The sequence below is a fragment of the Microchirus variegatus genome (genome assembly GCF_963457635.1).
Source record: "Microchirus variegatus genome assembly, chromosome: 3".
Lineage (NCBI taxonomy): Eukaryota > Metazoa > Chordata > Actinopteri > Pleuronectiformes > Soleidae > Microchirus > Microchirus variegatus.
In genome coordinates, this window is record NC_139804.1 from 9,843,033 (window position 1) to 9,870,863 (window position 27,831).

At 43.7% G+C, this 27,831-nt stretch overlaps 1 protein-coding gene across 1 annotated transcript in view; it reads right to left on the bottom strand.

Moving 5' to 3' along the window:
- The window catches only part of abca2 (ATP-binding cassette, sub-family A (ABC1), member 2), a gene marked incomplete at its 3' end in the record, with an annotated part of 113,561 nt that overhangs the window by 39,419 nt on the left and 46,311 nt on the right, over positions 1-27,831 (bottom strand). Inside the window, exons 18-24 of the mRNA XM_083886181.1 lie at positions 27,399-27,590; positions 19,411-19,531; positions 18,980-19,264; positions 13,990-14,211; positions 10,980-11,082; positions 9,251-9,576; positions 3,235-3,448 (exon numbers count right to left, since the gene is read on the bottom strand). Of these exons, the coding sequence (XP_083742307.1) occupies positions 3,235-3,448; positions 9,251-9,576; positions 10,980-11,082; positions 13,990-14,211; positions 18,980-19,264; positions 19,411-19,531; positions 27,399-27,590 (1,463 nt within the window). The remainder of the gene's footprint in view (positions 1-3,234; positions 3,449-9,250; positions 9,577-10,979; positions 11,083-13,989; positions 14,212-18,979; positions 19,265-19,410; positions 19,532-27,398; positions 27,591-27,831) is intronic.

Here is a 27,831-nt window from a genome sequence, read left to right on the forward strand (position 1 = left end):
TTACAGTTTCCCTATCACTGGGGTGTATTGGCCTCGATCGCTCTTTGAAAGGTGTCTGGTCGTGCAACCGAATATGGTGTTTCACAGTGGTTGTGTGACCAAAGGAGAGGTCATCAACTGCAAAGACCTCTGGGATGGAGTTCAGCTTGACTGCAATATGTCGTTTCCACTCCTCAGACATAGGTGGGTCATCGAGATTGAATGTAAGCTCCTCGCTTGTTGCCTGAGGATTGTGGGCAAAGACTGATGAGACTTAGGGTGAATTCCAATTCCTTGCTTAACCCTCAATCTTAACCCTCAATCTCAAAAATGCGCGCTCCCGCTAGTGCAAGTGCTGTCCCGATTCTCAGAAAAATTAAGTTGAGGGGCGAGTTTAAGGGCTGTATCGCCCTCAATATTGAGATTTTCAGAGACCACCCTTAGGAGCAAGGGCTACCCAGAATGCATTGCGTGTTTTCACATGAGAAAGATGGCGTTGAAAGCAGCGAAGCGAGTGCGATACAAATTAAGTATTTTCTTTGTTAATAGAGATATAAAAATTATGAAAACCATTGTATTATCTTAGTTTAGGCCCATATTATGGATTACTGACGTCATTGTTGTGTAACATTTATTTTTATTTTACGATCTTTTGTCAATAGCCGGCCGGTGCGCACACGCAATCGTTCGCTATCGTTTACCCTTCAATAAGCCGTGGTGTGTGGTAACTGTCAGCTGAATATGTCCATGGTTGTGGTATTTGTATGAGTATCATCTTATAACTAACTTACAACCTAATAACTTGACTGAAATAAAATAATAAATAAATAATCCTGACGTAAATGTGTTCTTCTTCTTCTTTTTTGGAGTTGACAGACTGGACGCAGCTTTCACGTTATTCTGCCCCCCACAGTCTGAAGACGTATCTGCATTTAAGGGGTGTCCCATTTCTAAGTGACAAAATAACCCTCAACACTTGGTTTTGAGGGCCAGTTAAGATAAGGGTTGAGCTTGAGGGTTAAGATTGGGGGTTAAGATAGGAATTGGAATTGGCCCTTACACTATGAGCGGCAGATATTTCGCCAATGACACACTTTGGAGGTATCGTGATACTGTGATCTGTTGTATTTCTGAGAATAAACAGAATTTTGCTGGAAGCCTTACAGTTGATGTTAAGATCCATCTTATATTGACTGTTTTGTTTAGTTGAATGTTTTTAACAACTATACAACCCTAAATTCAGTTTCAGCGTACCTCGCTAAATTAATTATTATTTTGTCTGAAAAACATTTGGGATGGAATTATAATCTACACCAATCTCCTGGCTAGCTCGCCACTTTTGTAAGCCCCTCCACACCTATCACTTCAAGCGAGGGTTATATTACGTAGAGCAAAAGGCAGGATTATTATCTAGTTTAGACTTGATGAGGAGATTGGTTATATTTTAAATTGTCATACTGTTGGTACATATCTGTAATATACACCCCAAATAACTCACAAAACAGACTCGCAATTTCTTCTAAAGAAATATATATATATATATATATACGTGTATATATGTATGTATATATATATAAACATATATATATATACATTATACATATTGCAACAAATTAATGCATGGTGTCAATGTCAGTATCCCAGTTTAGATACTTTAACAATGGAATGTGATGAAATGAAGGAAAAAATATTACTAGATTGCCACACTTCACTTCTCCCACAGAACCAGGTAAGTTGTATACAGGATTGCTGTATGTCAATCACAGTAACACAGTTTTAAATTCACATTAAATTACTTAAAACCTCTGAGATCTCAGGAAAGAAATAGGAACATCCAAAATAATATTTTCAAAATTCAGAGTGAAAGAAATTAAATAACAAAAAAAAAAAATACAAGGAAAACAGAATATGAGTGCGCTCAGAAAGTCCTACTACCCTTTTACCCCATGAATGTCAAATAAGGAAGTCCAAGGAGAGTATCACAGGGCGAAATGGCGATGTGGATGTCGATTTCTTGGCAAAAGATGAAAAACCACCGGGATGATGATACGGACAGATGACGTTCCATTTTAGAGCTTCATAAAAAAAAACAGCCTACACAATGTGCGGATTTCATGAATACCGCCGTTGCGTTAACTTCGGCTTTAAACCATGGATTTGTAAATAAATGCAAAACCAACGATACTGAAGTGAATATAGTAAGCTGAAAAGTACAATGACGTAGTTAAAGATTAAAACGATCAATATAAATGGTTTATTTCATTGACCGTGGCTATTAGTTTATGTGTTACAGGAATCGTTTAATCCCTTATATAATTATATAATTATTGTTAGGAACAACAACAACGTGTTTAAAGTAGTTTTATAACTAACCTGTTAGTATTTAACAATAATTAGCGTGTTCATCACATTTAACAGTAACTTCATGAACCAATAATGACGGTAAGAAAAACATCCTCCCCGGGAATCAGTGGTGAAGTGACCGCAGGTCTCAGTGCATCACACGGTCACAGCTCCACAGTCCACACCGTCATCAGTGTCACGATGTCTGGGACTGAACACTGTGATAAAGTGCAGCATGTCAGTCTCCTCTCCTCAATGAATCCACACAGCAGCTCATTATTAAAGTTTGAAAATAAATGCTAATGAGTAAGGAATAAATAACTAAAACCTGCTTTGTCATAATATTTAAAAAAATGTAAAAAAAAAACCTCATTGTCTTCATTTATTCACATTTCTAATAAAGTTTTCATGTCCTACGGTCCCACATGACCGTCCTCATAGGAGAACCCTTTTTTGTTCGAACACTTTTGGAACTCTTATTTCTAAGAGTGTAGGCAAAGGTCACAGCACAGAAGATCTGAGTGGAAGGGTAAATAAGCTCAACCCACAACAGTCAACTGATTTGGTGACAAACATCACTCCCTTGTGAGCGTCCCATGAAAGCTTGACGTCTTGCTGAGACAAACAGCCACAAACAGAGCAGGAAAAACAGAGCTGCTGGATGACCTCCTGTGTTGTCTGTTGTGTCCTGTTCGATGTCGTCGTTCATTGTCGTCGCACTGGTACACATTATCGTCACATTATGCACCTATTGGGAACAGCTCTGCCTACCAAGTAAAGGCACTGTTCTCAGCTGGAACACAAGCCTGACCCAGGAATTTACCACTCCAAACTGTACCATAACGTACCGTACCCAACTGAACTGTACAATGATGGAAACAACACTTTTTCCTTTGCGAAATGCTCCCTTACCTGTGCAGCCGCAGTCTGTCTGACGTGAACAGCAGATACTCTGAGACATTATGGCCTGTGATGTCTACCAGGATGTCACCTGTCACCACCTTCATGAGTGGGGGCCGTCCTCCCACCCCACTGGGGCAGGAGAAGCCTGTGCCCTGCATGGAGCAGGTACAGCGGACCGGCTCGTGGATGGACAGTGGGAGGGTGGGAGGAGATGTCACAGGCTCTGAGAAAACACAAAAACAATAGCTGTGTTATTAAAAAAACACCAAGAATATGCAAAGTAAAAAGGATCTTAAAATCTGTTTCCTTCCATGTTGTGCTGTGTTTAAAGCTACTATCTATATCGTGAGACAGATTTTGAATATTGTCATATTGTGATCAAGTATCTGTCATATCTATCATATTATACATTTGTGAAATACAAAAATTTCTTTCATTCAAAAAAGTCACTTAATAACACGTCCAAAATGTAAGTCTTTGTATTTTAAGATCATGGATATCATAAACATCAGATGTTTGAGTGTTTTGTTTTGGTGTATTTGTTGGAATATAGCCTTACCTTTAAGCTTGACAGAAATATTGATTTGATTTATGTTGTAATATCGATATAAAAATGTATATTGAGATAAGATTGTTATCCCATATCACTCAGCCGTCACTATGTTCAGGGTAATGCACCAATCTGTACATGCAATATATTCATGTGAACATGAAACATCACTGAATGTTCGTTATTGCATGGTATTCAATACAGAATGACAGTTCTGTTCATTTGTGGCGTAAATTGCGTCATTTTTCCATGTCAACTGTGCCTTCTTTGGCAAGAGAATAATAGTGTTATCATGTCATAATGTTATTATATTTTTAAAGCAAACCTTAGACCTACCTTATTACCTGACCTTTATTATTATTCACTTGAACTCTTTCACAATTATTTTATACCACCCGTTTTATTGCACTCCTTTTACTGAATATTTAACTGCACCTTTTACTTTATCGTGTTCTTGTTTATCTTATCCTTTGATTATTTATTTATGTATTTCCTTACTTACTTTTATGTTAGCGTTTCCTCACTTCCTCCCTTCTCCGTGACTGTTTCAATACATAATACCAGTCATGTGTCAGCTGAGATGGACGATTATTGGTTGGGGAGTGGGTTTTTTTCCTTGAGCATTTGTTTATCCTATGACGCACTTTGAGTTGCCTTTTCTTAAGTTCTTATGTTACCCCTTTGTGCGTTTATTGACCTAAGTGAAACAGTTTATTGTCCTTGTGTAATTATATAGTCAGTTAAATTCAGTTAAAACACAGATGGATCAAACAGCAGGAGCAGAAAACAACGTCACAGTGCACACATTGAAAAGCGGCAATATTGCCCAAATAGATTGTAAAGACAAATTTTATCCATTCTGTTCTCCACAGTTCCTCCAACACAGACCCCTGATCATCTCACCTGTCTGCACAGATTTATGTCTTAGTTATGAAATATCTGACCAAATTCCTCCAGCAAAAATGTCTCCAAAAACCAGCTAGTGGAGGTTGACTGCACTGAATATATATTCAGCCACTCTTCTTCTGTAATAACAGTTCCAGCCTTTTTCTACCATTTTAGTCTGACCTTATCTGTTGAGTGCTTCTTATTCGCTCGAATACGAGAGTACAGTCTTGAGACCAGCTTTTTATTATCCTTTTTTTTTGTACATATCCACGAATATGTCAATTAAGTTGGTCTCACATTCCTCTGTTGGTTTTATCTGATCAATAACTGACTGTCTTTCAAGCAATGGCGGTTTACATTCCTTAAACCAGATTGCTACCAAGTAAAGTTGCGAATTGAACTATTTGACAAACTGGCTCCACAAACTATTTACTATGCCATAGGCTGCTGTAAAGATTTAAATCTCATTGACACCTGGAGGGCACTCCACCCTACAGACAAACAATATTCATTCTATTCTAATGTACACAAATCCTCCTTGAGGATTGATTATTTTTTCACTCCTAGCCATGCCCTTTCAAAAGTGCTCTCGTGCAATTGGTAATATTGTTATTTCAGATCACGCCCGATTGTTTTTGGTTATGTCGAGTAAAGAGCAGCGTCCACCGCCTCAGTGGAGCTTTAAAAACCACCTGCTTAAAAACCCATTCAAAAAAATACTTTACTGAGCAGCTCTTTTTGGCTGAGAATGATACCCCAGATGTCTCTCCTAATATGCTCTGGGAGACTGCCGGGTCTCTGGGAGACCCGGCCGGGCTCAGCCCGAAAGAGCGACGTGGGCGCCCTTTCAAGTGGGCCCACCACCCACATGAAGGGCCATAAGGGGCCGGTGCAATGTGATTTGGGTGGCAGTCGTGGGCGGGGGCCCCGACGGCCCAATCGCGGGACAACAATCCTAGCTATGGGGACATGGAATGTCACCTCGCTGGGGGGGAAGGAGCCTGAACTTGTGCGGGAGGTGGAGCAATACCGACTAGAAATAGTCGGGCTCACCTCCACGCACAGTCTGGGCTCTGGAACCCAACTCCTTGAGAGAGGCTGGACTCTCTACTACTCTGGAGTTGCCCAGGGTGAGAGGCGGCGGGCTGGTGTGGGCTTGCTTATAGCTCCCCAGCTCAGCCGCCATGTGTTGGAGTTCTCCCCGCAGAGCGAAAGGGTCGCGTCCCTCCGCCTTCGGGTGGGGGGTAGGTCTCTCACTGTTGTTTCGGCTTACGGGCCGAACAGCAGTGCGGAGTACCCGGCCTTTTTGGAGTCCCTGGAAGGCGTACTGGAAAGTGCTCCAACCGGGGACTCCGTAGTTCTGTTGGGAGACTACAATGCTCACGTGGGTAACGACAGTGTGACCCGGAGGGGCGTGATTGGGAGGAATGGCCTCCCCGATCTGAACCCGAGTGGTGTTTTGTTATTGGACTTCTGTGCTAGTCATGGTTTGTCCATAACAAACACCATGTTCAAGCATAAGGGTGTCCATCAGTGCACGTGGCACCAGGACACCCTAGGCCGGAGGTCAATGATCGACTTTGTGGTCGTGTCATCTGGCCTCCGACCGCATGTCTTGGACACTCGGGTGAAGAGAGGGGCTGAGCTGTCAACTGATCACCACCTGGTGGTGAGTTGGATCCGCTGGCGGGGGAGGAAACTGGACAGACTTGGCAGGCCCAAGCGTGTTGTGAGGGTCTGTTGGGAACGCCTGGCGGAATCACCTGTCAGGGAGGTCTTCAACTCCCACCTCTGGGAGAGCTTTGACCAGATCCCGAGGGAAGCTGGAGATATTGAGTCAGAGTGGACCATGTTCTCCACTTCCATTGTGGACGCGGCTGTTCGAAGCTGCGGCCGTAAGGTCTCCGGTGCCTGTTGTGGCGGCAATCCCCGAACCCGGTGGTGGACGCCGGAAGTAAGGGATGCTGTCAAGCTGAAGAAGGAGTCCTATCGAGCCTGGTTGGTTCGAGGGACTCCTGAGGCAGCTGACAGGTACCGACAGACCAAGCGGACGGCGGCCCGAGCAGTCGCAGAAGCAAAAACTCGGGTCTGGGAAAAGTTCGGGGAGGCCATGGAGGAGGACTACCGGTCGGCCTCGAAGAGATTCTGGCAAACTGTCCGGCGCCTCAGGAGGGGGAAGCAGTACTCCGCCAACACTGTCTACAGTGGGGGTGGGGAGCTGTTGACCTCGACTGGGGACATCGTTGGGCGGTGGAAGGAATACTTCGAGGATCTCCTCAATCCCACTGACACGCATTCCCTAGAGGAAGCAGAGGCTGGGGACTCAGGGGTCGACTCATTCATTACCCAAGCCGAAGTCACTGAGGTGGTTAGGAAGCTGCCCAGTGGCAAGGCACCGGGAGTGGATGAGATCCGACCTGAGTACCTTAAGTCTCTGGATGCTGTAGGGCTGTCCTGGTTGACACGTCTCTGCAGCATTGCGTGGCGGTTGGGGACAGTGCCTCTGGAATGGCAGACCGGGGTGGTGGTCCCTCTTTTTAAAAAGGGGGATCGGAGGGTGTGTTCCAACTATGGGGGGATCACACTCCTCAGCCTCCCGGGGAAAGTCTATTCCAGGGTACTGGAGAGGAGAGTTCGGCCGATAGTCGAACCTCGGATTCAAGAGGAACAATGCGGCTTTTGTCCTGGCCGTGGAACACTGGACCAGCTCTATACCCTTCGCAGGGTGCTCGAGGGTTCATGGGAGTTTGCTCAACCAGTCCACATGTGTTTTGTGGACTTGGAGAAGGCTTTCGACCGTGTCCCTCGTGGCATTCTGTGGGGGGTGCTCCGGGAGTATGGGGTCGGGGGCCCTTTGATAAGGGCCGTGCGGTCCCTGTACGACCGGAGCAGGAGCTTGATTCGCATCGTCGGCAGTAAGTCAGACTTGTTCCCAGTGCATGTTGGACTCCGGGAGGGCTGCCCTTTGTCACCGGTTCTGTTCATTATTTTTATGGACAGAATTTCTAGGCACAGCCGGGGGCCAGAAGGGGTCCAGTTCGGGAGCGGCTGGATTCCATCTCTGCTCTTTGCAGATGATGTGGTCTTGATGGCTCCTACGAACCAGGAACTCCAGAATGTGCTGGGGCGGTTTGCAGCCGAGTGTGAAGCAGCGGGGATGAGAATCAGCACCTCTAAGTCCGAGGCCATGGTTCTCGACCGGAAAAAGGTGGCTTGCTCCCTCCGGGTCAGTGGAGAGATCCTGCCTCAGGTGGAGGTGTTTAAGTATCTTGGGGTCTTGTTCACGAGTGAGGCAAGGATGGAGCGTGAGATTGACAGGCGGATCGGTGCAGCGGCCGCAGTAATGCGGTCGTTGTATCGGTCCGTTGTGGTGAAGAAGGAGCTGAGCCGAAAGGCAAAGCTCTCGATTTACCGGTCAATCTACGTTCCTACCCTCACCTATGGTCATGAACTTTGGGTTATGACTGAAAGAACAAGATCCCGGATACAAGCGGCTGAAATGAGTTTTCTCCGCAGGGTGGCGGAGCGCTCCCTTAGAGATAGGGTGAGGAGCTCTGTCACCCGGGAGGAGCTCGGAGTAGAGCCGCTGCTCCTCCACATCGAGAGGAGCCAGCTGAGGTGGCTCGGGCATCTGTATCGGATGCCCCCTGGACGCCTCCCTCGGGAGGTGTTCCGGGCATGTCCCACCGGGAGGAGACCCAGAGGAAGACCCAGGACACGCTGGAGTGACTACGTCACCCGGCTGGCCTGGGAACGCCTTGGGGTCCCCCCGGAAGAGCTGGAGGAAGTGTCCTGCGAGAGGGAAGTCTGGGCGTCCCTTCTCAGACTGCTGCCCCCGCGACCCGGCCCCGGATAAGCGGTGGAAAATGGATGGATGGACTGCTAAAGCTGTGTCTGGGGGAATTACAATATCTTTTTCTGCCCATGTCAAGCACAAGAAGGAGGCAGAGCGGCAGAATTTGGTACAACAATTAGAGAAGCTCCAGAGAGAATTTGATATCAACCCTACCAGTTACTTGAGATCTCAAATTGATACCACAACAGCAGCCCTGGATACACTTATGTCAGCAGAGGCTCAGAAATTCCTGTTTTTTTTCTAAACACAGAATGTATGTATAAGCCATATATAAGTACTTAAATCGGAGCCCAAACTAAAATTTACAGCAGTAAATTAAACAGTAATCTTAATCCAAGCTCATCAGATATAATACAATGGACATTGTACCAGGAGTCATTTTCCCTTGTAGAGCTTGTCATGTAGTTTACCTACTTCACGAGCTGAAAAGCTTTATCTAAAAATCTAAGAAAGCTTTAAAAGTAAAGTAGTAAGTAGTTTTCTTCACTATTGTATGTTCTTGTGCTGGAAAGATTATTCATGGGCAGACTTCAGGCTGAGCAGAGAAGCCCTGGTTGTGCTTCTGGACCATCTCAACCAAGACATTTTTATTCTATTTAATGTAAATGTTGTTAATATCGTGTTAATAGTGCTTGTTTTGTGTTTTTTTTTTTTTACATGTTTATACATATTCTTATGCCATATTATGTCATATGCCTATTGTGATCACCGACCTTATGAGATGGACTCACCATGGATTGTGGTTGGAGGTGCGACTGTGAAGTTCCACAGGCCGTCCTCAAAGCGAGGGTCCGGGTCATCTAAAGGTGCCGGTGAAGGAGGTGGGGGTACAAAGTTGGACAGTGGGACGCCCTGAGTGAAGGAGTCCAGACACATGGAGTCAAAGTAGCGCGCAGCCAGGGTCTTGGAGTTGTTGGCACTGGGATTGAGGGTCTGGGCCAGTTGGTCCAGAGTGCTGTTGAAGGGGGTTTTGAGAATGCAGGTCGCGCCCACACCTGATGGCAGATGGAGGGTGTTGACGATCTTCTGTGGATTGGCGTCTGGGGACAACTGGGACCTGAGCACAGAGATGAGCTATTTCAATGTTATTAATATAATAAATAAATAATAATTAAACGTGTGTTTTCAGTGGTATATTTTCCAAAGATTTATTTTTACCAGGAAGTCACATTGAAATTATACCACACTTACAACAAGATATAAGCTGCTACTTTTTTCACACGCTTTGAACCCTGTGGCTTATATAACGATGTGGCTAATCTATAGATTTTTACGGGCTAATGGCTTCCACGGGGCGCTCTAGCAGGAAGTGCAAGAGCGAGACAGACAGGTAGAAAAGATAATGTTACGAAGAAGAGGCTAGTTCGAAGAGCAACTTTGCTGTCTGTCAGTGGATCCTGACAGCGTGGGGCAGTGTGAAAAATCACCAACGGGTTTCGAAAGGCTGGACAGCTGCGTGATGAAGAGGCACAAATTCGCCTTGAGACGAAAGTGACAGTGAGAGTGACAAAAAAGAGAGACTGCGTCTGATGAAGTAATTCTAAGGCCGTTCAAGCCCGACACAAGAAGACAACTTCAGTGGTTTTAGTGTGCAGTATGAAGATGAAGATAGCGATCAATGACTTTTCTGGTAGGCTGGTTATTTTTTGAAATGTTACTGCCGTGTTACAGGCACTTTTTGGAAAAATGCATTTATTTTACGGAAATTACGTACACATTTGTTAATTTAGTTGGTACGGCTTATATTCAGGTGCACTCAAAATTGCGCTGGAAATTATGGTAGTCCAAAAGCAGCTTTCTTTAAATGTAAATATAGCCACTATTTTTTTCTTAAAAGAAGAAAGTACTTACATTATCTAAAAACATACTTACAGTATGTCTTCTGTTTTTTCTTTCTAATTTACACTAAAGAGTAAATCGTAATAATAATATGTATAATTTAGTTTTGGTACATTGCTTAACAAGCATAATTTAGCTTAGTTGTGGCCTGTTGAGGTGCAATAAATAAGTTCCAAAACATATATTGTGTTATTTTTATCAATCCACTCTATAAGCATAGTAATTATAATATCTACAATAATCCATCACATTGGATGCTCGTCTCACTTTCCCACAGCAAAGTTAAAATAATTTAGATTTGTGCACTGTGGATTTCTGCTTGTATTGTATTGAGTGTCCATTTCATTATAGTATTCAGATTTATCATAAATATTTGAACACACACACAAGTTTCGTCAGATGCCTATGCTGTCACAATAATCCAAAGTTAATATATTGTAATAATTATATTATAATATGATATAATGTAATATAATATATAGCTGCAACTAACAATTCAGAAAAAATCAGAAAATGTTGATCAGTGTTACCCAGACCTGAAAATTATGTTTTGTTTTGTCCACAAACCAAAATAAATGCAAACAAAGAGATAATATTGCAGAAAAACAAGTGTCATCTCACCTGTACTGTGGTCTGTCTTCATTAGCATAGGGAATGAAGTTGCCTCTAGGTTGTGTGTAGTTATGATACTGAGATGGAGACAAGATCAGTGGGGGCAAATCTCCTGTAAGACAAGAGATACCAAACATTCATTTATCTTAGTTTGGCAAAAAAAACCCTGCATAACACAACACTTACACAGCTTTGCAGTTGTTTTGAAGGACACTCAAACAAGTCCAGTGCTTCCCAAATTGTGTGTTAAGGCCAGATTTAAATGTATGGGCGCTGTAAGACCTATAGTTTGATTGCTTTGGGCTGCACCACCACCACCAGTCAGAAAAATGTTACAATGTAGCAAACAGATGTGGGTACGGTTTGCTTTCACATATGCATAGTTCTAAACCAGGGGTTCTCAAAGTTTTGATACCTGAGGGCCAATTTAGGAACCCAACATTGGAAATCCCATTTGTAATCATTTTAATGACCAGATTGCAGTTCTACAGTTTACACTTATTGGTCTGTGTCCATTAGGGGTGGGGGAAAATTATTGTTGTAACTTCTGGGAGAAAAAGGCAGCTAGCCTAAGCTTTTATTTATGCAAGTTATATTTTTGTACAGTAAGTAAGTTTTTATTTGTTTTGAATGAATAAATGTTAACTTTTGTCTTAAGTTTGCCTTTGTGTGATCACATTATCACATTATCTTATACAAACGCTATTGTTTTGATGCCATAATTTGCCTTAACACACTATTCATTGTATCAATTTTTGAATCGAGAATCGTATGAATCGAATCGTGACCCTAAAAATCGGAATGGAATCCAATCGTGAGCCACCCAAAGATTCACATCCCTAGTATCCAGTAATGTCCAATAAACATTTAACAAGCTTAGTAGCCCCTGGATTAAAAATTGTAATCAACTGCAATTCATTGCGGGCCGCCAGAAATGTTTCAGCGGGCCACAATTGGCCCGCGGGCCGCACTTTGAGAACCAATGTTCTAAACGAAATGGACCGAAAGACTATCGACACCGGAACCAGACTAAGGGTGCTTTCACACCTGCAGCATTTAGTGCGCACCAAACATGTTGGTGCGCTAATCTCGGTCCTTTTGTGTGCACCAAATCAACCGGGCAGGTCTCGGACCGCCTTATCCGCCCTACTTTGGTGCTAACTCTGGTGTGAAAGCAACCAAACCAATGGGACGAAATGGTCTAGTTTATTGCATTATGGGTATGAGATACGGGATAACCCCGGATTATGCACCGTTATATGGCCATCTTCAATCCCCACCGGCACGTTACGGCTGCACTGCGCTGCCATCTGTGTGAATACTGTGGCGTGCCTGGTGGAAATTCTCACATTGATTAGAGTGGCAACGATCATAGATATAATAAAAAAGGTGGATGTCTCGTCCGCGCTGCCAGCCAATGGAGTCAAAATCGCACTGGTGGCCATCTTGTTACAGTTAGCTCGCTCACCCATAACATGTGTTGTAGTGGTACATGGACTTTTTAAATAACCACAACTTGCTCAATTTTCAACCGATTTTCAAACGGTTTGGTTTGTTATAAAGGTCAGAGATGTAGTTACTATGACACTGCATATTTAAGAATAATTATAACCATGGGCTTTAAATAACATTAAATGGAACAGAAAGGTGCAATGAATGTACACACACAAGGTTTATGTTAAATCAATATATGGGCTAGTAAAACTCAGGATACAGAATGGCATGAGATATATGTATACTTTATAATAGAAATATTTCTAATATAATAAAATAATTTTAATTATTACATGTTTAGTAATAATTCAAATTATTGTATTATATTAGTAAATTAGTCGTGTTGTAGGTCTTTGGAGCTGGTCTGGCCAGCTTTTGCCCCCTTAGTTGTGTTTTTTCTAATTTGGCTTGATTTTGTTTGTTTGTGTAAATAAATTTAAGTTTCTCCTTTTTTTTCCAAAACTTGATCTGGATTTCCGCTAATTATGGGTTTGATCAGCTTATTCTTTACAAATCATCATATTTTAATCTATATTAATGTTCCTTACACAACAAGGAACATTACTAAAGGGTAACAATGGTTAATAAATGCCTTATTATAGTTAATTAATTCTTATTTCGTATATACACACACATGCATACATTTATGTTTCGGCATTATTGATCAATTCATCCAAAATATCCTTTCAGCTTAATGTAAGTCAAGTGATCTGAGTGAGAATTTTACTCCTGCACCTCATCTTTGGCTTTGCTAATAATGGGAAGACTAATAATACGGCTGCAACTAACGATTATATTCATAAACAATTAATCTGCCAATTATTTTCTCAATTAATCGATTGCTTAGGAATGTCAGAAAACATTGAAAGATGTCTCGTTTTGGTCACAAACCAAAATTCTGTTTCAATAAAATATTCAATATTGTATGCTGCAAAAAGGCAAAAAAATTAAAGAGTCTCAAAGCAAGAAGAGTGAAAAAAAAATATGGTCTCAATGTGGCCAGGGATTTCAGAGATAAAGAGGTTCCTTTAGAGAAGTAGAGTATTTTAATAACTCACGGATGAAACGCGGATACGATACTTTGATTTAGAACGCTGAATACATCTTCTACTACTACTACCAACAGTATTAATTATCTATCACTATAAGAGTCTTTAGCAGGGAGGCATAGTAAGCACAGGAGTTGTTTGAAACGAGTCAGTAATTGCTCTACATATCTGCTATTGCATCCTTGTCCCCGAGAGCACAGGTCTTGCTGCTTTTAATTACAGCCAACAACTGTAATTAGAGATTGATTCATAGTTGGGTGAAAGTGATTAATCATATCAGACCAATTAATGCTGTCAGCTCAAGTAAACTGTCACCCACAATGGCTTAACACAGTGTACATCAGTGTTATTATTTGCACTGCAGCTCTGACCAAGTGCTTTAATCTACTTTCTTAATGGGTGGGTGCCCTTCCCAGTACAATTCTCTGTTGTGGGAACCAGGATAGAAACCAGACACTGTGTGTGTAACAGCTCACCAATCTCAGGCACAGATAAGGCCACAGTCATGGCCACACAGACGAAGAAAGCAGGCAGGAGGATCTGAGAGAAGAGGCCCTTGGTGTTCCTCTTGGCACAGTGAAACCTCTTCACTATGAGGCCATGAAACTGACTCAGCTTCAACCACCAACCGTCCAGTTTGAAGATGCCCTGACCCTCCTGGACCTCTGGCTCTGGGGACGAAGGGTTCTCCGCATCTCCTGGACATGGAGGAAACACGAAAAAGACAAAATTCAGAAATACTACTGTTAGTGGAGTTAGTATGCCAGTTCTATCGTTTAGAACAGTTTATGATACAAGTGTGAACATTGGCATTAACACTCTCCATGGGTCACTTGACAAGAAAATTGTTGAAGACATTTGAAATTACAAGATGGATGCCATTTTTCAAGATGGCCGATAACCTACGTGGATCACTTAAGTGATATAATGGTTTATTTGGTGATACAAGCATACTAATTGGCATGAGCAGTCTCTGTGTGTCACTTGACAATGAGCCACCCACAATTACTTGAATTTTCAAGATGGCTCCCATTTTTCAAGATGGTTGACACCGTAGTGAAGTGGTCACTAACAGGTGGACCGCCGTCATGTATGGACCTGGACCTACAGTGAGTAAATCATTTAAGTATTTTAAATGTTGACGATTTTGACTGGCGTAGCTTCTCTAGACTTTACGGTACTGGTTGAGCGAATCCGGAAATCCACTGACCAATTGCATTCGACTTGAGCCATCCCACGTGACGCCACTAAAAGCCAATCAAATCTGTGCATCCCACTAAATAGCGTGTGACAGACAGGGAGACTAGTGAGTGATACAGCGAGAGAAGACAGAGACGAGTGAGCGATACAGGTAGAGAAGAGTGTGCCAGAGAAAAATAATTAACATGGCGCTCTCTAAGAAGAGAAAAGTGGTCAGCAAAAATAGAGCTTTCAACCCAGAATGGACAGAATCATTCATGTTCAATCTTCCCCCTGGAAGCACAAACCCAGTCTGTCTCATATGTTCAGAGACAGTGGCACTTGTAAAAAGTGGCAACGTGAAACGCCACTATGAGACCAAACACAACATTTTTGACCAAACGCACCCACTCAAATCTGAACTTGAGAAAATTTTCCTTTAAGAGAGAAGAAAATAATACATATGATCAGTGTTACATCTATATAATTGTATAAAGGTAAATCAGTTATAAGTAAATAATTATTGTTGAAATAAATATTTTTGAATTGTTCTTTCTGTATTTGATTTGACAGTCAGTTGTTGTTTTCATTCAGAATACTAGGCTACTCCAGTATATATCCCACTACTAAATAATAACGCAAGTTAGACATTATGATGTTCCGGACCTTTGCTTGAGGAAATTCAAAGTGGACCTTTTAGAATTTTAGTTGATTATCCCTGCTGTAGTGGATCAATTAAAAGATATAATGGTTTATTTTGTGATACAAACATAAAAATTGGCATGAGCAGTCTCTGTGTGTCACTTGACAATAAGCCACACACAACTACTTGAAATTTCAAAATGGCGACACCTTAGTGGAGCATTTATGCAATATCACTGTTTAGTTAGTGACAAGAAGGAATTGTTTCATTTCATTGCTGATAAAGTAACGGAAATGAAAACAGTCAATATAGTCATTGTGATCAAGGGGGAAGATGCTGTTAGCAACCAAGCTGTTAACCTGGATGCAGTGGCCCCTTGTAGTCATGAAGAGGCAGACGCGTATTTTCCTTCATGCCCTGCATGCAGTGACACAAGGACACACATCCCTGATGATGGATGCCAATGACACAGACATTGTAATCATAGCCACTTCTGTTATGCCCTCTTTGATGCAACTTGAGAAAATGTGGGTGACTTTTGGCAAAGGAGAAGACAAGACAGGTCCCAATACATGAGGTGGTTTCAGCCATAGGACCAGAGAAAACATGTGGTATCCTCTTCTTCCATGCCTTCAGCATGTCATCCTTCCATGGCTAATCGAAGATGTCTACCTGGAAAGAGATGGGACGTTTGTGATGAGGTCTCAAAGACCTTTGCCAGACTCAGCAAATGTCCCTCTGCAGTGGAGGATAGTGACATCCAAGCTTTGGAGAGATTTGTTGTGTTGATGTACTACAGGTCCAGCGATATTACAACTGTTAACAAGGCAAGGCTGGATCTCTTTGCCAGAAAGCAAAGACAATGGCCGCGTTTCCCAGATTCGTTAAGAAGCTCTTAGCGCTAAGATCTTCTTTGGAGCGCTCTTAAGAACGCTGTGAAAGAAGAACGTGTTTCCCAGAGTCGCTCTTAGCTTAAGAAGATCTTTCACTAAGAAGGAAACGTAAGATCGAGCTGACCCACTCTTAACAGCCTTCTTAGCGATCAAATGTTCAGTGATAATAGCCGCTAGGGGCGTCTAGATTTCTAGGTTACAGTGATCAAGCCGCATCAGGGAAATTTATATTCTCCACTTTTTGAAATAATAAAACAATGTTCAATTTTGAAATGCGCTCATAGCTGTGGACCACTGGCGCAAGAAACATAGTCTAATAGTAGAGAAGAAAAAACTCTTATTGAATTACACGTTTATGAGTTTATAGTACTATAAAATATTTTTAAAAAACATCAACAACCCTGTGGCATTTCACAGATATCAAGGAAACAGATGTAATTGAGCACAGCTGAACCTAATCCAGAGAGGCTTCACCTGCTACTCTATATAAAGGCGTTGCCAAAGTCTGCATGTGTGAGAAACCATGGCTGCAATACAGCACATTCTCGCTGCTAATCAACAGCGTCGCCGAGCGCGGAGCCAGACAGGCTTTTTCAATGCAAAATGATCCACACAATACATGGTTGAAAAGGAAACCAAAGTTTATTAAAAGCATAATGAGGGAGGAGGGGTTGCGTCTCCGGCTTTACTGGGCGTCTGCATCACCTGCAATGAAGGGGGATTGATTAATGAAATTGAATGGGATACATTGCGTAATGCAGATAAAAAAATAGAAATGTCCCGTACATGAATCCTGGGGAAGGATGGTTGGAACGGAGATGGAGGGACGGTTGAACTGCGCCTCGGCAAGCGCCAGTTGTCTCCGGTCCAGCTCCAACCTCTCCTGCTTCATCCGGACCATCTCTTCCTGAAGGGCCGTTTGTCTTACGAGCTGGCCCTCTATCCCCCGCAGCACCACCAGCTTCTCCCTCTCCAAGCACACCAGCGTCTCGCTGCAGGTGCAGGTGGTTATTGCAGGCCGCCTGGTTAAGCCTCCAAGCATGCGGACACCGGGCCCTGCTGGTTGGCGCACGGGGACAGGGCACGGCTGTGTGGGGTTGTCCTCTCCTGTGGGCGTGCATGTCCCTGCTCCGCTCCCGGATGGCTACTCTTCCTCACTTTCTGAGAGGCCCTCATCCCCCTCAACATCAATGCCCCCTGTGATGCCTTCAGAGGCCGTCTTCCCGATTATGGACAGGACTTTCTCTTCATCGGGAGTGAGGGTCGTCCCACCAGGTGCTCCACCACCCGTGCCCATGGCTTCCCTCCTCACCTGGGCACTCTTCTTCTTGGTCTGGCTTTGGAATTCCTGCCACTTCTTTCGGACAGCACCCCAGTCACGCAGGCCACATGGGCTGGAGGGGGACATCTTCTCCGCTATAGCCTGCCATACACGGTTCTTCACCGTGATATTTTTCTTACCTTTCGTTACACCAAATAAAACTTCACGGTGCTTCCACACCTCGTCCACCAACACGCCCATCTCCTCCGCGGTAAACGATGTTGCCCACTTGGTTCTTTTGCTGCCGATTTCTTCCATTGTCACGTGTGTGCCATTATTCACGGGCTTATATGCGCTAATGGGCTTGATTACTACTTGGATACACCTGATGGTACACACACACGTTTTCAAAATGAACTTAATGCTATATCCACGTGCAAACACTTTGTTTGAGCGGGAGAGACGGGCGTGTGTACCATAGCATTAATTCCTGCAGGCGCCCCTGAGCCTAATTGCACCTGTGTGGGGGGACCACGGGGCGCTGTGTGTGACTCATGCGCTGATAAAGTGGTGGGTGATCGGTTTGCCTGGCATCAATTGATTCAGTTTCAGCACCACCGTGGTGAACAGCTCTCATTAAGAGCTTCTTAAGAAGCTTCTTTGGCTTGATCTTACAGTTCTCCTAAGAAGGCAGTTAAGAACGCGTCTGGGAAACACCCGTATCTTAGTGCTCCTTCTTAGCCGTTCCTTCTTAAGAGCCTTCTTAAGTCCTTAAGAAAGATTGAATCTGGGAAACGTGGCCAATATGAGTTGATCCTACCAACCCAAGCAGCACTCAATGCATGCCAAATGTGCTTCTAATGATATGGATATGTGTGGGGACAGGCATTGAAGAAACAGCCACAAATGCCAAGCCCCTCCTACTGGGGATGGGTTAAGCAGGACGAGGAGAGGAAAGTCTTCTGGACTCCACTTCCACCTATTGTGGAGAGTTGTTGGGAGTTGACAAAATGTGGGTGCACCAAGGCATGTAGTGGAAAGTGTAAATGCTACAGATATGGACTCTACAGATAAGCCTATATAGTTGCCCCTGCTAGAAATGTGCCTGTTTCTTTTGCCAGTGTTATTTCCTGATGTCAAGTGTAGGCCTATGTTGTGTTCTACTTTGTCACATTGTCTGTTGTGCCAAACAGGCCTGGTTTAGACTGCAGGTGTGTAAGCATATCTGATCTGACCTTACCAAGTGTTCACATTATATATTGCAAGTGATCAGATCCAATCTGCATGTGTCCATATTGACATAGTCTTCAGAAATCTGTGACTGTCTCTGTCAGTCAAGCTAGATACAATCTGGATACAAAGCCATAGTTGCCCAAACCAGGACTGAAAAAGACCAGATTCCATGTAAATGGCATTGCTATAAATAATAGATTTGTGTAAAACGTGCAAAAAATTTTAAACATGAGACTGCAGTCCGGACATGGACTTACCCCTGAGGCTGGCAGAGTCAGACTCTTGACCGTTGTCAAAGAGGGGACAGTAGTCTCCGTAGAAGTCTGCGTAGAGTCCCCCTTCATCCCCCCTCACTGAACCAACAGACGAGGAGGATTTCAGTGAGGTCTGACTCTGGTTGAGATGAGAACACTTCACTAGATTGCTCAGCTCCACCTCTGGCTTCTCACTTTCCACCGGTCCAGTCTCACCCTGTGTCACCCCCAGTCCTGAACCCATGGAGGATTTCCCTGGTGAGCTGCTCCCTGGGGAACCCTTCATGTCTGCACAGTGACAAAGATAGAGGAGGGAAAAGTTTTTTATCTTAGCCTGGAGTCAAAGAAAGAACGCTGACACAAAAATAAGTGTCTGGAGAAAGTTATGAATGAATGATGAAAGCTAAAAACTATAGGAACAGTAGAACACTCACCAGCATCACTGTTTTCTAGCGACTGGTCCTCCTCAGACACTTTGAGGAAGACTTCTTCCAAGGTGGTGTCCATCACCCCAAAACTGGTCAGTGCCAGGCTATCCAAGCTCTGCTCTAAAGCCTGGAGAGAGCCACAAGCCACAACAATAACAAGCAAGAGAACAGCTGTGTTCGACAGAAAACTATGAAAATCGGTGTTCAGTGGAACAAAGGCTCTGAAGGTTTTCTCACTCTGGTATAGTGTAGTTACTCCCAAGTGAACAGGTAAACAGATGATAAGACTTTGTTTCACATGTGTTCAGCCACTATTTTCTATTATATATAATAATTATTATAACAAAGGTTTGAATCAAGATGTGTCCTCACGGCCTGCTAAAGATATGAGCACAAACACACTCAAACAAATTTTACCCCAAAGATAATCAATTTAAACTGACACAGCTGTTGTAGGCTTGGATACCTTCTCTGTACCTGTTATACTAATGACAGACAGACAGACAGACCACTTTATTAATCCCTTTGGGAGGTTCCCTCTGTGAAATGAACAATTCCAGCATTCACACACAACACTGTTGAATTAAATTTATTTACAGGAGACAGGAAAGAAAAACACCCCAGTTAGCCGGCACCATAAAATATAAATAAAATATAATATAAGATAACATCTAAAATATGCATAGAATATATATATATATATATATATATATATATATATACACATATATATCACATACACAGTACACATATATATGTGTATATATATGCTAGACAGGCTCCTAGCTGTCGCTGAGGAAGTCCTACCAGTCACAGTGCGGCTTCCGACTATCTCGTGGCACAATTGACATGATCTTCTGTGTCCGCCTGCTGCAGGAGAAGTCTCGTGAGCAACGACGACCGCTTCTGTTCATCTTCTGGGACCTGGAGAAGGCTTTCGACAGCGTCCCAAAACCTGCTATATGGGCAACCTTGAGACGCTTTGGCTGTTCCGACCACTTCACAGATCTTGTACAGGCACTTCATGACGGGATGACTGGTCGCATCGTTGCGAAGAACACCATCTCTGATCCCTTCTCCATTACCACTAGTCTGAAGCAGGGCTGCGTTCTGGCCCCCACTCTCTTCTCCCTCTACCTTGGGGCTATGATTCACAAGCTTCCTGACACGGCCTCTGGCATCCGTCTTCGCTGCCGAATAGATGGAGGCCTCTTCAATACAGGACGCCTAGCCGGCCGACTCACCACCTCGGTCATAGTACGGGAGCTGCAGTACGCTGATGACAACGCGACCGCTGTTGACACAGTTGACACCCTCCAGACTACTGTTGATGTCTTTGATGGTACGTACTCCCGCTTTGGTCTCACCTCTAACACTGGGAATACCAAGAAACTTGTGCAGGTAGCCCCGGGCCATCCCCCTCCTGACACCAGCACTGAACGTCTCCGGGGCGAAGTCCTTGAGACTGTGGATGAGTTTCCCTACCTTGGAATCTACCTTTCCAGCGATGGCACTGCGCAGAAAGACATTGACAACAGGATTCGCTCAGCACATGCAGCTTTTGGGAGGCTCTCAAAATGTGTCTTTCATAACCACGACCTCAACCTTCATACAAAAATCATGGTGTTCCGAGCCATCGTTCTCTCTACCCTCCTCTATGGCTCTGAGGTGTGGGTCCTGTACAGAAGCGACATCAAAAAGCTGGAGCGGTTCCAACAGCAGAAACTCCGTGCTATCCTGAAGGTCAAATGGCAAGATGTCCTTCTCCAAGCCAACCTCCTTAGCATTGAGACTACGATGGCACGACACCACCTCAGCTGGGCAGGACACGTCAGGAGAATGCCCGCAACCCGACACCCCCACCAGATCGCAACTTGAACATGGCACAATATCCCGAGGAGCCCCTAAACGTCGGTTTCTCGACCAACTGAAGGCCACTCCTTCACTGCAACATTGATCATGCTAACTGGGAGACTCTCGCTGAAGACTGCACTGGGTGGATCACTCTGGGGACAGACCAAATGGAAAACAAACGTCGGTGGAAAGAAGAAGACAAGAGACAGAGACGTAAAGAGCGGCTTCTCCAGCCTCGCTCCCCAACAACCCTGCCCTACTCAAAATGCCCTCGACTCTTCCACACAGTGCTGGGCTTGGGCAGCCATATCAGACATCGTCATCCAAAAACAGCTACAAATTAACTGAGGTCAAGTTGAACCTGTCCAGGAAACAATGCTCGGACTCGAGCCACCGCCGACACACATATGTATGTATGTACATACTATATACATACATATACACACATACAAACGTACATACATACACATACATAGGTAACCCGTATTCCCCAAGTCCTCAATATACTTTTTGCATATTGTGATTATTGCACATTGTGATTACGGAAATTAGTTTAGAGTCTCTCAGCCTGTTGGTCCTGTACTTGGGGAGGAGAAGCCTGTTGCTGAGGCTTCCGTTTCCTCTGGCTGCTGATGACAGTGTGCAGAGGGTGGCTGGCATTGTCCAGGATGCTCAGCAGTTTGTTGAGAGTTCTTCTCTCTGCCATTGTCACCAGAGGGTTCAGCCTCATTCCTACCACCGAGTCAGGCCTTCTTATCAGCTTTTCCAGTCTGTAGAGGTCTGCCTTTGTGCTCCCTCCGCAGCACACCACAGCGTAGGAGAGAACACTGGCCACCACGGACTGGTAAAACATCCACAAGAGCTTCTTACAGATGTTAAACGATTGTAGCCTCCTCAGGAAGTACAATTGGCTCTGAGCTGTCACAAACTCACTCTTCCTCAACACTGTACCTATTATTCTGGCATTTGTGGGTTTTTTGACTCGCCATTGCTCTGCCTCAGGTCGGCAGGTCTCCTGCCTCCTGAGAGCTACAGACTTCTTAGATTTCCCAAGTGCCACAGATTGCTACGCCTCACTCAGCATCTGGAACCTCTCCATGCAGAGCTGTAGTAGTTTTTCCCAGCTGCAACAGAATTTTTAAGAGATACTCATCGTCTTTAGTCAATCCCTCAGGGAAATGGCACGCGTAAAGATAAATGAATGTTACGTCCACACTAAAACCCAACACTTTATCAATGACTTCTGTCACCTCCTTCCAGTAGGTCTGGATTGTCTGGATAAAAAAGTGAATCAAATTTTTCCAGCGAAAGTCTCTCCAAACAAATGAGTTAGTAGAAGAGGACTGTGTTCTCCAAGCGTTCATCCACATGTCCTCTGTTATTTCAATGTCCAGTTCTTTTTAACAGCGTTGCTTTACATACTCTGTGGAGTCCTTTGAGTGATGTGATTCCACAGGACAGTCTGCTTATCAGTCCTTTACAGTTTCTGCAGTTACAGGCATCAACAAACAACTGGACAACAGGTGACAATTCCCTCTGGTCAAGATCCTTAACCTCTTTACAGAATGAATCAGAGATTTGTAAATACCTGTAGAAATCCTCTTTACTCAGCCCATAAACCTGACATAGATGTTCAAAGCTATGAAGCGCCCTGTTTTTAACTATTGTGCATAGAGATTTAATGCCATGATAGACCCATTGTCTATATCTGAGGTCATACAATGACGGCTTGTAGTCAGGGTCGTATGCAGGCCACCCGAGTAATTTTACCTCTCTCTGGAACTGAGAGCGTTGAACTACTTCAGCTCATATCTTCAATGATAAGTTTACCCATTGGCTTTCTGCCTGTGATTTTTCCTTATCGTTGTCAATACAACCTAGTAATGAGTAATTGTATAGGGACATCTGTCAAAGGTGTCTCTATATCTTTCCATTTAGCTTCATAAGATGGGTTACACAGGCATACAAGTGGCCTTAGCTGATATATAGTAATCCTTTAAAGGTCACATAGAGTGGTCCTGTTGCACATATATGTTAGGTATGGAGGTCTACTAACATACATTAACTTGTTTTTATGGTCAAGAACGTCCTAGTTGCTGGAAACGAGCCGATCTCAAGTAATCTGTCCTTTTCGAAGCACTTGTCAGACGCGCTATTTCAGACATGAATCTTGCCTGAGAAGACAGACTGTGTTGTGATTGGCCAGTACCCCGGAAGTGACATTCGGCACACCAGCTCTCAGAAGCGCAGCTCCCCCTTCTGGAACGGTGGATGCACTGCTCCTCATTATCAAAACATTGTTTTAACAGTGTTTAAAAATAGCTTCGTCCAACTCCCCGCCGCAGTCCCTTTCATGACTTTGACCCGGAGTCAGACCCAGAGTCAGAATATCGTGAAACACCTCCACAATGGACGATATTCTTCTTCTGCGGTTCAAATGTATGCAACCCGATGTGCCCGGACTACCGCCCGGAGCAGGACGATCGGCTGTTCCAGAGAACCGATGTTTACGTAACTATAAAGGGATTTTCAGAGATCTCACTGAGCCAGAGATTACAATAAACACAGCGTTCTCAGCAGTGGCTGAACCGTTTGTTTTGAACCTTCAGGGCTTCATAAACAAGGTAATGACGCTGATACACACTAAAAAAAAGCGTTAATAGGAACTTCCGGTCTACTTCCGCTTTAAGGATGGGAGAGCCAAGCGCCCCTTATCCTTTGGTAACTGAAGTGTGTAAAATTTTACTCTTGGCCTCTTTTTGTTCCATATAGTGAGATATACCGGTTCCATTCTCTGAATTGTTTTGGGAGAATGTCTATAGGAAGTGACAAGAAAAGATATAGAAATCTGGGCAAGATGTTCATCTTGACCGATCTAATTCTATCGCCAAAATCGAGGGGGAGGAGGCTCCATCTATCAAGGTCATCATATATTTTTTTTGTTCACACAGTTATAATTAGATTTGAATAACTGGGACTGATCTCAAATGTATTTGATTTGGGTGGAGAACCAATTGAACATATATTTTGTGACAATTTCCTGTGTGGGAGTGAAATTACCTGGGTCATAACCTGGGTTTTATTAACATTAAGGACATATCCTTAATATTTCCCATATGTTTCAAGCATATCCATTAAAACTGGGAGGCCAGAGGCTGGGTCAATTAATGTGACAAGTACATCATCGGCTTACTTTATATTCCTCTCCTCCAATGGAAATATATTTCAGTTTTTCCTCCAGTCTTATTGCTTGGGCCAAGGGCTCAATAAACAAGTTGAAGAGGCTGGGGCTGCAGGGCAGCCCTGTCTACATCCTCGCTCCAAACTAATGGGATCTGAGGGGCTGCCATTAACCTTGATCCTTGCTACTGGGGAGGAATAAAGCGCCTGAATACCACTTATAAATGTATTTCCAAAGCCAAATCTTTTCATTACTGCATAAAGAAACTCCCATCCAACTGAATCAAAAGCCAAACATCCAAAACTTAAGATGATGGCCCTGGATTGTTCTTTGTTAATGTTTTCAATAATATGGAGAGATCTCCTGATGTTATCCTGTGTTTGTCTATTCCTAATGAATCCCATTTGGTCCTCATCTATGCATTGCGGTTTCCATTCTCTTTGTTAAGATTGTAGCATAAAGCGTCTAGTCTGCATTTAATACACTGATTGGCCTATATCCTTTGCAATCCATCCTGTCCTCCCCTTCCTTGGAGATGACTGATATGAATGCCTCTCTCCAAGATGGCGGAGGAGACCCCTCCTCTAAAATATAATTAAAGCAGACTTCCAGAAGAGGTACCAAATGTTCCCTCATGGTTTTGTATCATTCTGGGGGAAATCCGTCTATGCCAGGTGACTTATTATTATTCAGACTTGAAATAGCTTTGTTTATCTCCTCCTTTGTTATAGGTAGACTTAGTTTTTCATTTATTTCTGTGCCAATATTAGGAAGGTCTAATGAATCTAGAAATTCAGTTATTGTCTGTGTGTCTGCCTGGTCCCTCTTGGAGTGTAAGGATGTGTAGTATTTCTCAAAGGCTTTTTGTATGTCTTCTAAATTTTTAACAATCTTGTTTGTGACAGGGTCTTTTATCTTATGAATTGTGTTTTCTGATTGTTGCTTTCTGAGTTTCCAAGCTAGTAGTTTTCCTGCTTTGTTTCAAAAATGTTTTTCTCCACCTCCTCACTAAGTATTTTGTCTATATCCTGCTTAGTAATTCTTATTTGTTGAATAATGACTGGGTCTTTATTGGCTATATGGGTTTGTTCATGATCTTTTAATTTTTTTTCTAGATTTAACGGTTGTTGTGCTTTTGTCTTCTTTGATAAGGCTGTCCAGGCTATGATCTTACCCCTCAGGACAGCCTTAGACGCATCCCAAGGCAGTAGCTTTCCTCTGTGAAAGCCACTGCCTTTCTCTCACAAGTGATCTCGCCCACGTCAAATCCACGTCCTCTCAAATCCTCCGCTGCTTGTGTCGCGTTATAGTACCTAACCATACCCGTTTTTAGATGAACTCACATTCTGGTCAGTGGAGTCTGAAAGCGTATTCCGTGTTCCTTCAGGGCTTTCTTAATAGGGCCATATTCCTTCCTCTTCTTTTGGACAGCCTCGGCATAGTCATGGTCTCAGTAAACTCACCGGTTATTGTGGCTAAGCCCTTTCTTCCACGCAGCTTAGAGAATTCTTTCTTTGATAGTGAACTGGAGAAAACGAACCACCCTTGTACATGGTGGAGCATCTGCGGATGGTTTCGCCGCAAGGACGCGGTATGCTCGCTCTATCCCCAGTCCACTGCTCCAGTTCGGGTCGATATATTCACTCAGTTGTGTCTTAATCATGTTCAACACAAATATGGTTTCAGAAGTACCCACTCCCTCCTCTGGAATTCCATATATTCGGATGTTATTCCGTCTTGAGTGGCCTTCCATTTCTGTCACTTTATCCTGCAATACTCGCTGGTTTGTTAGCAACTGGGTGAGCGTACCCTTAGCTCCAATGTCTCACCGCTCTGCATCTACCATGTTATGTTCTATCTCTCCAACCCGCTCTGCGACCTCTTCAAACCGGCCTGACACATCTTGGAGTTTTCTGTGAATTTCTGAAGTGAATTCGTCCATCTGTTTTTTAATCTTTAATCTTCTCTAAAGCAGTTACTCAATTCCTGAAGGTCACTGTTAAGCTTGGCTTAGAGGGTTTCCATTCCTTTAACTAGGACTTCGCTCACTGCTTCCCGAATTGTGGCCAGGCTTTCGTTTTCGCCATGTGCTTCACCTTGCTTCTCTCCACCTCCTGACTTTACCTCCGTTTCTTACATTTTCTTCATTCTTACAACTGTATTTGTAACAAAATAACTGAATAATATAGTATTGAGTGGGAAAAGTTAAGCTGATACCGGAGCTCAAAAATTATGCTGTCATGCCAACTCTTGAAGACCGCCACCGAAAGTTAGTGGCTGAATCTGTTGAAGAAGATATTCAGATTGTTCGCTCTCTCCAAATAATGATGAATTCTTCAGGATGTTGCCTCTGCAGCAGTGCTGTGACTTTAAGTATTTCTTCACAGGCAGCGTCTGCTTTAGACATCGTTTTCATCTCCGGAGGAATGTAAACACAGAGGGCGATCAAGTGACTGAACTCCCTCGGCAGATAGTATGGCCGCATACTAACGGTAAGCAGCTCCAGATTCGGGTCACACAAAGCTGCCTTCACGGTGACATGGCCTGGGGTTACACCAATGGTTGTTGACATAAATGATGAGTCCCCCACCTCTGCCTTTGCCGCATGCCTCCGCGTCCCTGTCAGCTCGCACTGCAGTGAATCCCTGCAAGTCCATGTTAGCATCCGGTATGCTATCAGTTAGCCATGTCCCCGTCAGGATGAATAAGCTGCACTCGCGGTAGATCCGCTGGTTCTCCAATTCGGCCAGCTCATCCATCTTATTTGGCCGTAGTGAGTTGACGTTCCCCATAATCATGGAGGGAATCGATGGTTTGAAGCACCTCCGGTTCTCCATTAACCTAGCTTTTAGCTTTGCACCAGCCTTACAGCCCCGGTAGCGCCTCCGCAGTTCCACAAAAAAAAACAACAACAAAAACAATTTGATTTGAAGTAACAGATTTGTTAGTGACTCTGTACCTGAAAGAGCCTCTCGAAGCAGCCTTTCTTCACAGCCTCTGATGGAAGCACGTAGGACAGCTCCGTGTTTGAGTCTGACACCAGCAGGCAGGACACCACAAACTGTCGGATGAACTGGGTGACCCGAGCCTCTGAGCAAGGAGACAGCGAGGAGGATGGAGACAGACACGAAGAAGGCTGAAGCTGGCTGCCCTGTCCTGGATGAGCAATGGAGGACAAAACAACAGAGGGTGAGACAGCCTGTCTTATAGTTGTGACTGTATCACTTTAAATTCAGTGTGACTAAGTTATTCTCCGATGTTCACTGAGGATAAGCATTTATACGTTTGCTTCAAAACCACTGTTGAGTTTCCTAGGAATCAATCATCCAGGTGATGGATGTATGAACTTATTTACATGTTCACTTCACAGGCAACCTTTCACATCAAGCAAG